Source organism: Geotrypetes seraphini, chromosome 12 (assembly GCF_902459505.1).
Source record: "Geotrypetes seraphini chromosome 12, aGeoSer1.1, whole genome shotgun sequence".
NCBI lineage: Eukaryota > Metazoa > Chordata > Amphibia > Gymnophiona > Dermophiidae > Geotrypetes > Geotrypetes seraphini.
In genome coordinates this window covers 39,304,045-39,317,923 of record NC_047095.1, presented here as the reverse complement: position 1 = coordinate 39,317,923, position 13,879 = coordinate 39,304,045, and the positions used below count along the sequence as shown (strand labels likewise).

The following is a 13,879-nucleotide window of genomic DNA, read 5'->3' as shown; positions in this document are numbered from 1 at the left end:
AGAAACCAAGGTGGCAAGGGAGCCCCTTCTGGTGATTCAGACAGGTCGTGACCTGTTTGGGCCACCGCGGGAGCGGACTGCCGGGCAGGATGGACCTATGGTCTGACCCGGCGGAGGCACTGCTTATGTTCTTATGTTTCCTCTGATCCTGCGGACGCTGGTCCACCTGAAAACGGTGACAGCCACCCTGATCCTGATTGCTCCTCGCTGGCCACGCCAGCCTTGGTTTTCCCTTCTACTTCAACTCAGTGTCAGAGATCCACTGCCTCTGCCTCGGTTTCCCTCTCTACTTTCACAGAGTCAGGGTTCGCTGTTACATCCCAATCTTCAATCTCTTCATCTGAATGCTTGGTTTCTTTCCCCCTGACTTCTCTCCCCGTGTCTCAATCAGTCAAGGAGATATTGGAGGCCTCTAGAAAGACCTCGACGAGAACCTGCTATTCCCAAAAGTGGACCAGATTCTCAGCCTGGTGCTCTTCTCACAGCCAGGACCCGGTGTCGGTCCCCGTCCCTCTGGTCCTTGACTATTTACTTCAACTATCTCACTCCGGCCTAAAGACCAACTCCATTCGAGTACACCTCAGTGCGATTGCGGCAATCCATCAGCCCCTGGAAGGAAAAGCCCTCTCGCTCCACCCCTTAGTCTCTCGCTTCATGAAGGGTCTGCTGAATGTCCACCCTCCTCTCAAACCCCCGCCGGTGGTTTGGGACCTTAACGTGGTTCTGGCTCAACTAATGAAACCTCCATTTGAGCCCTTGGACAAATGCCATCCTAAATTCCTCACTTGGAAGGTGATTTTCCTGCTTGCACTCACTTCCGCTCGACGAGTTAGTGAGCTACAGGCTCTGGTAGCGGACCCACCCTTCACCGTATTCCACCATGACAAGGTGGTACTCCGCACACATCCAAAGTTCTTGCCTAAAGTAGTGTCTGATTTTCACCTCAATCAGTCCATCGTCTTGCCCGTGTTTTTTCCCAAGCCCCACTCTCACCCCGGAGAGGTGGCGCTTCACACTCTTGACTGTAAGAGAGCCTTGACCTTTTACCTCCAATGCACTCAACCACACCGGAAAGTCCCACAATTGTTTTTGTCCTTCGACCCAAACCGGTTAGGCCACCCAGTTTCCAAGTGCACCTTGTCCAACTGGTTGGCCGATTGCATCACCTTTTGCTACGCTCAGGCTGGTCTCGCGCTGCATGGTCGAGTAACGGGACACAAGGTCCGAGCGATGGCAGCCTCCATAGTGTTCCTCAGGTCCACACCCATTGAGGAAATCTGCAAGGCTGCCACGTGGTCTTCGGTTCATACTTTCACCTCCCACTACTGTCTGGACTCACTATCCAGAAGCGATGGCCGGTTCGGCCAATCAGTATTGCGAAATCTATTTGCTTAAATTGCCAACTTCCCTCCATCCCTTTTCAGTTAGCTTGGAGGTCACCCACATGTGAGAATATCATGCCTGCTTGTCCTGGGATAAAGCACAGTTACTTACCGTAACAGGTGTTATCCAGGGACAGCAGGCATATATTCTCACAACCCGCCCACCTCCCCGAGGTTGGCTTCTTTGCTAGTTAAGTGAACTGGAGACCACGAGGGGATGCGCCCCCTAGTGGAGCAGGAAGGCACGCATGCTTGGAGCAGCAGAGCAAACTTAAATCTTCAATCAAGTTTGCTTGAAAATGCTTCCGCATCGGGGCTCCGTAGATGACGTCACCCACCCACATGTGAGAATATATGCCTGCTGTCCCTGGATAACACCTGTTACGGTAAGTAACTGTGCTTTGTAGTAGTTTAATGTGCATATTTTGGTCTCTTGAAAAGTTAAATGTATAACTTTATGATTTTGATAATTCTGTAGGTACTACTGCTTAGCTGCTGTTGGGGCTTTGCTCAAATATGTTGAGTTTATTCAGAATTCAGTTTATGCTCCAAAGTCTCTCAAAATTTGTTTCCAAGGAAGTGAACAGACAGCCATGATTGATTCAACATCAGCTCAAAATCTAGAGCTACTTGTTAACAATAGAGATTCCAGGCAAGATTTTTTTTTTAATTGTATACTATCTAAGGCTGTTTTAAAATCATAGCAAGCATGCATGAGATTATCAATTAATCTTACATAGTCTAGTTGATATTCAGTGATCAGAGGTTTTTAAGCTACTGCCAGCTGTGGACTGAATTAAGCCTGAATATTCAATACCGGGCCACGTTTTTACACTGACATTGAATATCTGGGTCAGTGTTGAAACATGGAAGTTACCCAGGCACCAGCTGATATTCAGATTGGTGCCTGGGTAGCTCAATGGATAAAGTTAGGAGAGTTTTTTTCTACCTTGGCTTTATCTGTTTACTGGTTAATGGACTGAATATCACCACTAACCAGTTAACCATAGAAGCAGAGAAATACGAAGGCAGATAAAGACCATATGGTCTTTGTCTGCCCATCCATGCCATTTACTATCCCTTCCTCTTCCTTAGAGATCCTGTGTACTTGTCCCAAGCTTTCTTGAAGTCAGATATAGTTTTTGTCTCCACCTTTACAAATTTACCACCCTCTCCTTGAAGTATTTCCTTGGGTTACTCTTTTACCTTCATCCTATGCCACCTCATTTCAGAGTTTTCTTCCAATTGAAATGGACTCAACCTTCTGTGCATTTATGTAATAGGGGGTATTTAAATGTGTCTGTCATATCTCCCCGTTCCAAAGTATAGATATTAAGATCTAGAAGTCCATCATAAGGCATATGGGGACAAAGACCACTAACCATTTTAATAGCCACCTTCTGGACAGACTCCATCCTGTTTATATCTTATGAATAAATAGTAGGAGGAAGAAAGTTTGGTGTCCAGGATTGTACTTGCTGGTAAGAGTGGACTATGTGGCTATTGCTTTGTATGATCTACTGAGGGTAATGGGCAAGGTATCGGCTTATGCTGTTTCTGATTGCAGAATCTTGTGGATCAGACCTGGGCTGGGGATTCTACATCCAAAGCTGTGCTCAGCAGGCTTCCTTTAAGGGGCAATATGCTATTTAGCCAGGGGTTAATTGGCCTCATGCCTAGCATACAGGACCGCCATCCAAAGTCGCTCCTGGACTGCAGGCTTAGGACTTCTAAAGGGCAGACCCTTGGGTCCTTTTGAGGCTCATGCCGTTAGCACCTTTTCTCCTCTGGGTCCTCAACCCAGAGATTCTTCAGGGAATAGAAAATACCAAGGCTTCACCTCCCAGCCAGGTGGGCAGCCCAAGAAGTCGCAATGACATTAGGCCTCCAGGCTGTCTGCAAGATCAGAGGCAGGCTGCAGGACTTTCTGGAAACATGGGAGGCTATCGTGACCGACCAGTGGGTTCTGGAAGTCATCAGGGATGGCTACAAGTTGGAGTTCGCTCGTCCTCTCTCTGCCTGGTTCATAGACTCCTAGCGGGCAGATCAGAAAAAGCAGTCCAGCAACCCGCCAAAGGTTGCTGAACATTCAGGTGATCGAATGGGTACCGGACACAGATTTGGGCTCTGGCAGGTACTCCATATACTTCATTGTACCCAAGAAAGGCTCAGAGGATTGGAGGCCAATCCTGGACCTCAAGTATGTCAATGTGACTCTTAGTGCCTCATTTTCATATTGTGGTGGCTCCAGACTGGCCCCAGCACCCATGGTGCATGAACCTAATGTGTCTTCAGCTCAGTTCCCCTCTGGGGCTTCAGCCCTTCAAGGAACTCATCTCTTTTGTCTGTAGAGTGATATCACAGATACTGCATGATCTGTATTTATAATGACCCAAGGGTAAAACATTCACAATCTTCTTTTATTCCACCCTTATAATCGCTGGACTAAGCATGTCCTTCAGATTCCTTTTTCTTGAAAAGACAATTCGTAAAGAGGAGTCAATGAACACTAGGTTAACTTGCATAATAGTCAAATTTTTTCTCAAAATGTTTGCAACTGTGTTACCGTGAGCTGAGTATTTCGGAACACACGTGTGAAGATCTTCATCTGTGCTATGCCTTTGATTTAACATCTAACAACAAGCCTCTGTTCGAATATTTGGATCTTTTGAAAGCCCTTTTGATTACTGTTTCAGGATATCCACAAGTTTTCAATTTCATTGTCAATCTTTAGGCTTGGAATTTAAATTTTCTTAAGGTCAAACAATTCCTTCTTAGTCTTAAAAATTGAGAAAAAGGTAAATTATTATGTAGATTTACCGGATAACTACTGCGATAATTAAAAAATGTATTTCTATCTGTCAGCTTGATGTAAATATTGTTTTCAAAATATTCATCTTTTTGAATAGTCTTTAAATTTCAAAAATTAATTGTTTCCTTAGAATAAGTCATAGTGAACTTGATGAAATCATCACAGAAATTCAGCCAAATAAAAAACTTTTTAGATCTTCTTCCTCACCTTGCTACAAAATCAAAATGTCGTCAATGAAACGGAACTATCTGAAAATACAGTCCCCAAAAGTTGAATGGTAAATCCAAGTCTCTTTACAAGATCTCATATAGAGATTTGCTATCAAGGGAACAAATGTAGCCCCCATTGCTACTCCCAATTTTTGTTTATAGAGCACTCCATCATATATAAAGTTTTCTTCCCTTGCCATAAGGGCCAAAAACATCAGAAATTCAGTCGGTATGTCATGAGGCCTTTGTCTTGCTGTTAAAATTGCTTCAATTACAGATAAGGAATAATCCCCAGGGATAGATGTATACAGTGAACAAATATCAAATGTGACCAATATGAATGGAAAATCAATAGATGAAATATCAAGTATATTAATCAAATCAGTTGAATCTCTAATGTACAAACATGCTTTGGCTACTACTTTTCTCAATAAAAGGTCCACAAAACAGGACAATGGTTCTAGGAGAGAATCTCTGGAGTAGTGCTGCCCGATTCAGGAAAAAAAATTTCGATTCGATTCAGCCTATTGAATCGATTTTTCGATTCGATTTGATTTTCCTGCCCAATTGGGTGTTTTTATAAAACATCCTGGTGGGTTTATTTTATAGCCTCTTCACCCCATTTGCCTTCTTTTAACCACACTGGTACTGTGGTGTAAACAAAATAAACAAACATAAAAGACTTTTCCTCTCTCTGTTAAATCCTAGCTCACGTTTGTGGTCTAACAAAAGCTCTGGCAGGATACACTTTTCAAATCTGACATACTGTAATCACAAAACAGAAAATAAAATTATTTTTTCTACCTTTTATTGTCTGGTCATTATTCAAATCTTGTTGGTCCCAGGCTCTGGTTGTCTTCTGATAACTTCCTTGCCAAGGTCTCCTTCTTTTCTTCTTTCTCCATGTTAACCATCAATCTTCTATCTCTGTCCTCTCCTTCCGTTTCCCTTCCCTCCCCCAGATGTCTGGCATCTTTCCATTTTTTCATCTCCCTTCACAGATCCACCTTTTCTCAACTACCCTTTCATCCAGCATCTCTCCCTCCTTCCCCACCACCCTGGGGTCCACCATCTCTCCCTTTCTGTTCCCAACTACCCTCCTATCCAGTATCTCTATCTCCCCCTCCACACCATCCCTTGTGTCCAACTTCTCTCCCTTTCTGTTCCTTACATCCCTAAATCTCATTATCCACCATCTCTCTCCTGTTTTTAGATCCATTATTTCTTCCCCCAAAGTCCAGCATATGCACGTCTCTTTGAACCCCCCTTCCCTCCCTCCCTCCGTGTTCTTCTACACAAGGGCTCCCTCCCCTGAAGGCCTGCCTCCCCGAAGGCCTGCACCCCACCCCTGAAGGCATGCCTGTTCCCCCTGAAGGCCTGCACCCCACCTCTGAAGGCCTGTCCCTCCCAAAAGGACTGTACCTCCCCCCCGAAGGTCTGTCCCCCCTGAAGGCCTGCACCCCTCCTGAAGTCCTGCACCCCACCCCTGAAGGCCTGCCTGTCCCTCCTGAAGGCCTGCACCCCATCACTGAAGACCTGTCCCCCCCTGAAGGACTGTACCTCCCCCCGGAAGGTCTGTCCCCCCTGAAGGCCTTCACCCCCCCTTGAAGGGCTGTCCCCTGCCCTGAAGGACTGCACCTCCCACCGAAGGACTGTCCATCCCTCCCGGAAGGCCTGTGTGTTTCCCTCTGGCCTCCCGCGCCTCCCTTTACCTGATTGCAGCAGAGAGCAGCCTGCAGAAAGGATCTCGGGTACTTTAGCAATCCTTGCAGGTTGCCATAGGCCTCAGGAGCTGTCGTCCTTCTGCCACTTGATTGTCTTTATAATCTTGTTCATCACATTTGAATTTTTTCATTTTATTCTTTTTAAAATTATCTCTAAATTTTTCTATATCTTCATTTAAATTCTTATGTTGTACCTCAAATTCCTCATTTCCTAATGATGACTTTAATTTGCTCAAATCTGAATCTAATTGTGTTTTACAATCATTAATTGATTTTGCACTTTTCTCAATAATTAATAGCATTACATCAAATAAGCACTTATTTAGAATTTTATTCCAAGTGTCCACAAAATCTACATCATCTTTGAAGCTTTGTGAAGTTTTTTGCATCATTAAGCCTTTAGGAATACGCTCTGATTTGCAGTACTCCACTAAAATGCTGCTGTTGATTTCCATACTGATTATTGACTTCAAAAACAGTAATCTCTGCATATGCTGTCAAAATTGCATTAGTAGTTTGTAAAGTTTCAAATTGAGAAGTAGATTTCCAGCAAGTTCAATAGAGAAGCTAAACACAGTTTTCCTTGCATTGGAAGCCATTACAAAAATCTAGTGTAATACTAAATAACCTCTTTTTCCTTCGACATTGTTTTCATCGGTGTAGGGAGATCTTTTTTATTCTTTTCCTGCTGCTGTTTCCTCCACTTTGTGACCAGTACACATTCTCAATCTTATTTTGTTTCGATGCAGCCATCCTATGCAATCTTTCCACACTGTTTTTAGATACCAACTGTCCAAATGATTAGTACAGCAACCATTGGTAGCTCGAAGGCAGGGAGAGCAACGGACCTATGCTGCCATCTTTTTACGTCATAGAGTCCACCCCACCTTTCAATTGAATTTTTGAGGTTTCCTTCCATTATTGGTTATTTAGTCTTTCTTATAGAGCCTTTCCTTAAGATCACAGAGGCTGAAGTTTCTTTGCACACCGTTCAAGCTTTTTTGCCAAAGGTTGTTTTGGCTTTCCATGTCAATCAAGAGTTTAGATTGATGATTATCCAGTCCATAGGATCTAAGAAGGACCAGATTCTGAAAAAGCTGGATGTGAGGAGAGTGCTTCTACGATATCTTGAGGTTACCAGTGACTTAAGGCTGTCTGACCATCTTTTTGTGCTTACTAGTCACTCAACGCAGCATACCGGCGTCCAAGGCCATAATTTCCAAATGCATCCATAGAGCCATTTCGTCAGCATATATTGCTGTAGAAAATAGTCACCAGTCTCCGTAAAGGCTCATTCGATTAGCAGCATGGTTTCTTCATTGGTGAAAGCTCGGGTAGTCACCCCCCAAGGAGATTTGTAGGGCAGCGACTTGGTCTGAACATACATTTTCCAAGTTTTACAGAGTGGATGTAGTGGCAAGAGAAGACTCCACATTTGGATCCTCAGTGTTACATCCAGAATGACACACCTATTGCACTAGAAAAAGAGATTAGGTTCTTATCTTGCTAATATCTTTTCTAGTAGATAGGTGTGCCTTTCTGGAACCCCACTCTGACTATTATCTTCTGTGCTGCCTACTGTCTCAGTCAGCAAGTTTGAGTCAAAGCTGAAATTTGGATATGTCAGACCTTAAAGTTATAAAGCGTACGGAAAACGGAACACGCGGCGGGAGTGCGCATGTGCGCTTAGCGTTTTATTATTATAGATATACCCAATTTCCCTTTATGATCTTGCTTAATCCAGCAACTTACATAAATACAGAATATTATTATGGCCATTCTTACTATTAATCCCTAGTGTTTTTCTGGCCTTGGCTGCAATCCATATTTTTATATCTTTGCACCTAACTTCTCATATGCTTCTAATTGGGCATCGGCCCTGTCTACCACAAGTGCATTACTAACTAGATTCACCCAGAAAAGTAGGTGTCTTCATGTAGAAAATCTACAACATATTCAACAAAAATACTTTGTACACTATCCATTCAAGTACGGTATGCCACACCCTAGCACCCTTTGTCCGATATCGCCACTCAGGAGAGTACCCTATCGTACAGAATGATACACCTATCTACTAGAAAAGATATTAGCAAGGTAAGATCCTATTCTCTTTATTACCCCTTCTTGGTTCGGACCAGGGTCCAATCTGGAAGACTGCAGTTTTTAGGGATCACTAGCCCACTCTCATTGCTCTTACTGATAGTAGTATATTTGTTTTCTAAGTTAGTAGATCTGAAGAGGGTTTCCTTATAGAATTCTTAATCATTTTATATATTTATGTTGGTAAATGTCTGCTTTGGCATTATCATATTGACAAGTTCCATACTGCAGCACTCCTTATACTGGTGATGTCCTTGGAAGAGCTCAGCATCTCTACCTCCATCTACTGGAAGAGGGATATTAACCTTTAGTTGGGACTGGTGGAGCACGGATTAAGAAAGGAAATTATATTATCATTTTGCATTTCTCTTCTGTTGCTTATTTTGAAAGGAACGGTCATACCCTTTTTGGAGTTCTAAATTACACTAAAACACCAGGTGGAAGCCGAAAACTTCGATCTAATATCTTGGAGCCTCTAGTTGACATGGAAACAATTAATACAAGATTGGATTGTGTTCAGGAACTACTTCAGGATGAAGAACTCTTCTTTAGCCTTCAGTCAGGTGAAAATTTGATTAAAATTGAAAAATGCATATATTTCCTGTCAAGTTTATTTATTTACTTATTATTTATTAAAACTATTTCTAGAATGTGTTATTGTTCTGAAAGTTCATCAGTTACACTTCTCCCTCCATATTCGTGGGGGATGCGGGCAGAAAATAGCCGTGATTACTGAAAAACCGCAAATAACTTTTTGCATGTTATTTGCAGTTTTTCAGTAAAATAGACCTGAAAAAGATAATAAACCGTGAATAACCCGACCTGTGATTTACTCTGTGCAACGCCGGGAGCAGCAATTTCCTAAGTGAAATGGGTTCAGTGATGAAAATTAGGGGGCGGAGTCAGAAGCCAAAAAATCATGAATAAGCAAATCCGTAAATACGGAGGGAGAAGTGTACATATTTCCTTATAGCTTGTTAGGAAGTGAACCGACAGTTGTCTTACCTGTTATAGCTGATTTTTTTTATACAATATTGCAGTCATTCAGTTATCTCAGTTGACAATTTGCTACAAATATATTAGGCTTACAAACAAAATTGAAGGAAATAGAAAGATTATGGCTCCAATCTGAATTAGATTATGGTAAACAAAACTGGAGGTACAGAGAAGGGCAATGAAAATGATAAAGGGGATGAAATGACAGGCACAATAAAAATATGAATGAAATAGTGAAGAAAAGGAAAATGGGAAGAAAATAGTACATTGTAGATGACAGCAGATAAAGACCCGAATGGTCCATCCAGTCTGCCCAACCTGATTCAATTTAAATTTTTAAATTTTTTTCTTAGCTATTTCTGGGCAAGAATCCAAAGCTCTACCCAGTACTGTGCTTGGGTTCCAACTGTCGACATCTCCGTTAAAACCTACTCCAGCCCATCTACACCCTCTAAGCCGGGGATCTCAAAGTCCCTCCATGAGGGCCGCAATCCAGTCGGGTTTTCAGGATTTCCCCAATGAATATGCATTGAAAGCAGTGCATGCAAATAGATCTCATGCATATTCATTGGGGAAATCCTGAAAATCCGAATGGATTGCGGCCCTCAAGGAGAGACTTTGAGACCTCTGCTCTAACCACTGAAGCCCTCCCAAGCCCATCCCCCACCAAACGGCTATACACAGATACAGACCATGCAAGTCTGCCCAGTACTGGCCTTAGTTCAATATTTAATATTATTTTCTGTTTCTAGATCCTCTGTGTTCATCCCACGCTTCTTTGAACTCAGTCACAGTTTTACTCTCAACAGGCTAGCACCACCGTTCTGTGAAATACCATCAGTATGAATTATGCTAGTCTGCTGCATCTCCAAAAGCAAAGTCATAGAGCCAGGGTTTAGCAGTTCTGTATGCAGATGCAGGCTTTCTAAAAGTGTCCCTGTTCTGAAACACCTGACTAAAATTTTAGCATTTTTTTTTTTTTTTAATTTCTTTATTCATTTTTTCATATTACAACAAGTGTATCAGAAAAATACATATAATCTTATAAACACACACTTGATTTTCCTTCATGAATACTTTAAGTACAATATATCATTTTATATATATATATATATATATATATATATATATATATATATATATATATATATATATATTTAGCATTTTTAATTAGTGACTGATCTGTTTTATACTGTACTAGCTGATGCCCCGGCATTGCACGGGTATTTAATTATAGCAATAACACTGTAAATGGATTCAAATAAAGATACTTTATAGTGGTGAATGAAATTATTTTTTTACAGCTTAATAAAAAGTACAATATTCAAATTATAATGTGAAATATTTGACAAAATGAATACAATACAACTAACGCAAAACGTGATTATAAACAACATTTTTAGTTTCACCTCCTGGAGCAAGAACATATAAATTCTTGGGTGAACCCACCCTTGAGCAAGCAACATTGAGTTGTGGGCCGCGAGACCCACAGAACATATCACCCCAGGTAGTGAGGGATCTGCATACCAAGTTTCGTTCAAATCGGTCAAGCCGTTTTTGAATTACTGTGAGAATGGCAGCTTTTTACATTTTTTCCATTGACATGAATGGGTGAAATCTGAATTTATGTTTGTAGCTCTGCCCACGTGTGCAGGTGGGCCGCGAGATCCCCAGAACATATCATCCCAGGTAGTGAGGGATCTGCATACCAAGTTTCGTTCAAATCGGTCAAGCCGTTTTTGCGTGATCGCGGCACATACACACACACATACATACACACATACATACCTCCGATTTTATATATATAGATTTACATTTGTTCATTTTTGTTTTCCATTTCAGTTATTTCAAGATTCTTGGATACAGAACATCTTCTTTCAAACCTTGTACAAATTCCAAAGCAGGACACAGTAAGTACTTTCCGATTGTCCTACCCTGCCCAAATGGCTTCCCAACAGCTGATCACGGCAGGGGTATTATGATCAGCTGAGCTGGTTTCATGGAGTCCTGCTGGCTCAGCTGATCGGGGATTCCCCTGCCAGGAAAAGACTGCAGAATCCTAGACTCCGTGAGTCAGAAGATGTATCAGGGTGCTATTATTTCATCCAAAATCATAGCACACCAACTTCAGATCCTTCATTACCAACATTCAGTTCTACAACAGTTTGAAGGAGCTCCTCCAGAAGATGCAGCAAATCTCATTACTGCTCTTTATGAATCTACTTACCATCTTATCAAAACTAATTGTAATGCCTATGATATTTCCAGGACAGCAGCTTTAGCCATTGGTGCCCATCTCACAGCTTGGCTTAAGGCCTTAGATCTCAGGGACGATTTGCATGACTGTTTGGCAGATACTCCCTGCCTAGGAGACAGTTTATTTGGTGCTAAGGTTAAAGTTATAGTTTCCTGGATATAGGAAGATTTCCATGGCCATGCTTGAACTCTCAGCTCATCCTCCAGACCAAACCCAACAATATCACAAACCACTACCTTCTTCAAATTTTCGCAAATCATATCATCAAGTTTTTCAACAATATTACCCTAGGAGATGATTCCTTCCATATAACAGACCTAATGTTCAACTATCTCAACCTACTTCCTTTACTCAAAAGCAACAACAGCAGGATTGAAAACAAGTTCCTATCACCTAGTTGTCTAATCTCAAAAATAATCTGTTTTTGACAACCTTCCAGTAGGTGGCTGGCTCAATCACTTCCTTCCTGCCTGGCAGGTAATTACAACAGACAAATAGGTATTAAATATCATTTTGCAAGGATATTGACTCGGTTTTCTACTGGGAAACCCAGTCAATATCCCACACCCAGTCAATATCCCACACCGCCACAATCCCACACCTTTTTCAAGCTGGAGGCATCAAGCCTTTTTCGGGTAAACTTTTACTGCACCCTTGGTGAGCATACTTCCTTTTGACTTTGCCTTGGCGTTTTTTTTCTAGCAGTTGTAGGAGGCATTCTCGGTGCGGCAGGGCCATCTCAGTCACTGTTATGCACAAGTAGTGCATTCAGTGCCTTGGACCTGAGAATCAAGTCGACTCTTGTACAAGCTGCTTAACCCTTCAAAAATAGTAATGTGGAAGAGTTCTGCTTTTAGGTAGATGTCAAACTTGGCACTGGCACTTCAGCACATTGGTGCAGATTGGGTCACCATGGACATCGTTTGCTATAAATCGACAATAAGACATCAGCATCTCCAGCATTGAGTAAGTCGATACATGGCACAAGGCATAGCATCTCCAGCATCGAGTAAGTTGATGTATGCCATAAGGCGTCAGCATCTTCAGCATTGAGTAAGTCGATGCATGCCACAAAGCATCAGCATCTTCAGCATCGAGTAAGTCGATGCATGCCACTAGGTGTCAGCATCTCCAGCATCGAGTAAGTAGATGCATGCCACAAGGCATTGGCATCTCTAGCACCAAGTAAATCATAAGAAGGTGCCTCCGCTGGGACAGGGATGCATACCACAAGGCATCAATGTGTCCAACATGACGATGTCGCCAGCAGGGCTGGATTAATGAATAGTCCCAGTAGGCACGTGCCTAGGGCCCGAAATAGTCAAGGGGGCCTGCTGAAGGATGACTTACCATGCCATTTTTTTTTCAGATGGCAATGGCCCCCTTCCCTTCCTCCACTTCAACAGGCCCCCACCCGAAGATGACAACGCCGGCCCCCCCAGCATCAATGGACGGCAATACAGCCAACCGCCAGCATCAATGACAATGTGGCCAACGCAGCTCTAAGAAAGTTCCGCGATAACTGCGTCTGCCGGTCCATCCCCCTCCAACGTCACTTACTTCTTCCGGCAGACACAGTCATTGCGGGATCTTCATGGAGTTAAGCCAGCCGCGTTAACATTGATGCCGGGGGGGAGGCCGCGTTGCCATCCATCGATGCTAGGGGGGCGGAGTTGTCATCGTCGATGCCAGGTGGGGGCCCGTTGCCGTTGCTGGGGGGAGTGCATTTCCATCGCTGTGTGGAAAGGGTGGTGGAGGGAGAGAAAGGGGGCAGATGATGGAATTGGTGTGCAGGGAAAGGGAGAAAACAAGGGGGAAGGATACTGGATGGATTTAGGTTGGAGGGAAAGAAAGGGGGCAGATGCTGATGGAATTGGTGTGCAGGGAAAGGGGGAAGACATAAGGGAGAAGGATACTGGATGGAATTGGGTTGGAGGGAAAGAAAGGAGGCAGATGCTGATGGAAGTGGGGGGAAGAGAGAGGAGAGAGTAAAATGCCAGACCATGGGGCTGTGGGTGTGGGAGAGGGAAGGGAAGAAGAGGAGAGGAGAGAGATGCCAGATCATTGGAGGAGGGAATGGAAAAAGATGGATGCCAGACCAATGGGGGTAAAGGGAAAGATGGAAGGGGGAGGCATACATTTTCTGGAAGTGGCATAGAAGGACAGAAGATGAAAGGAAGAGAGTGACAAGAAGATGAGGAGAGCAGAAACCAGAAAAGACAAAGGTAGAAAAAAAAATTCTATTTATTAATTTTTTTGCTTTAGGGGACATGCATCGCTGTTTCTGTGGTGTTGCATTGTATGCAGAGTCCAGCTTCTTGGTGGTTCAATTTATCCTTTGTCTACATATTTCTATTTTATCCCCCCTTTTACAAAACTCTAGAGCATTTTTTTAGCGC

General features: G+C 42.9%; 1 protein-coding gene across 1 annotated transcript in view; it reads left to right on the top strand.

The window, feature by feature from the left end:
• The window catches only part of MSH4 (mutS homolog 4), a 103,769-nt gene that overhangs the window by 25,868 nt on the left and 64,022 nt on the right, over positions 1 to 13,879 (top strand). The window contains exons 6-8 of the mRNA XM_033916866.1: positions 1,861 to 2,034; positions 8,618 to 8,790; positions 11,066 to 11,133. Of these exons, the coding sequence (XP_033772757.1) occupies positions 1,861 to 2,034; positions 8,618 to 8,790; positions 11,066 to 11,133 (415 nt within the window). The remainder of the gene's footprint in view (positions 1 to 1,860; positions 2,035 to 8,617; positions 8,791 to 11,065; positions 11,134 to 13,879) is intronic.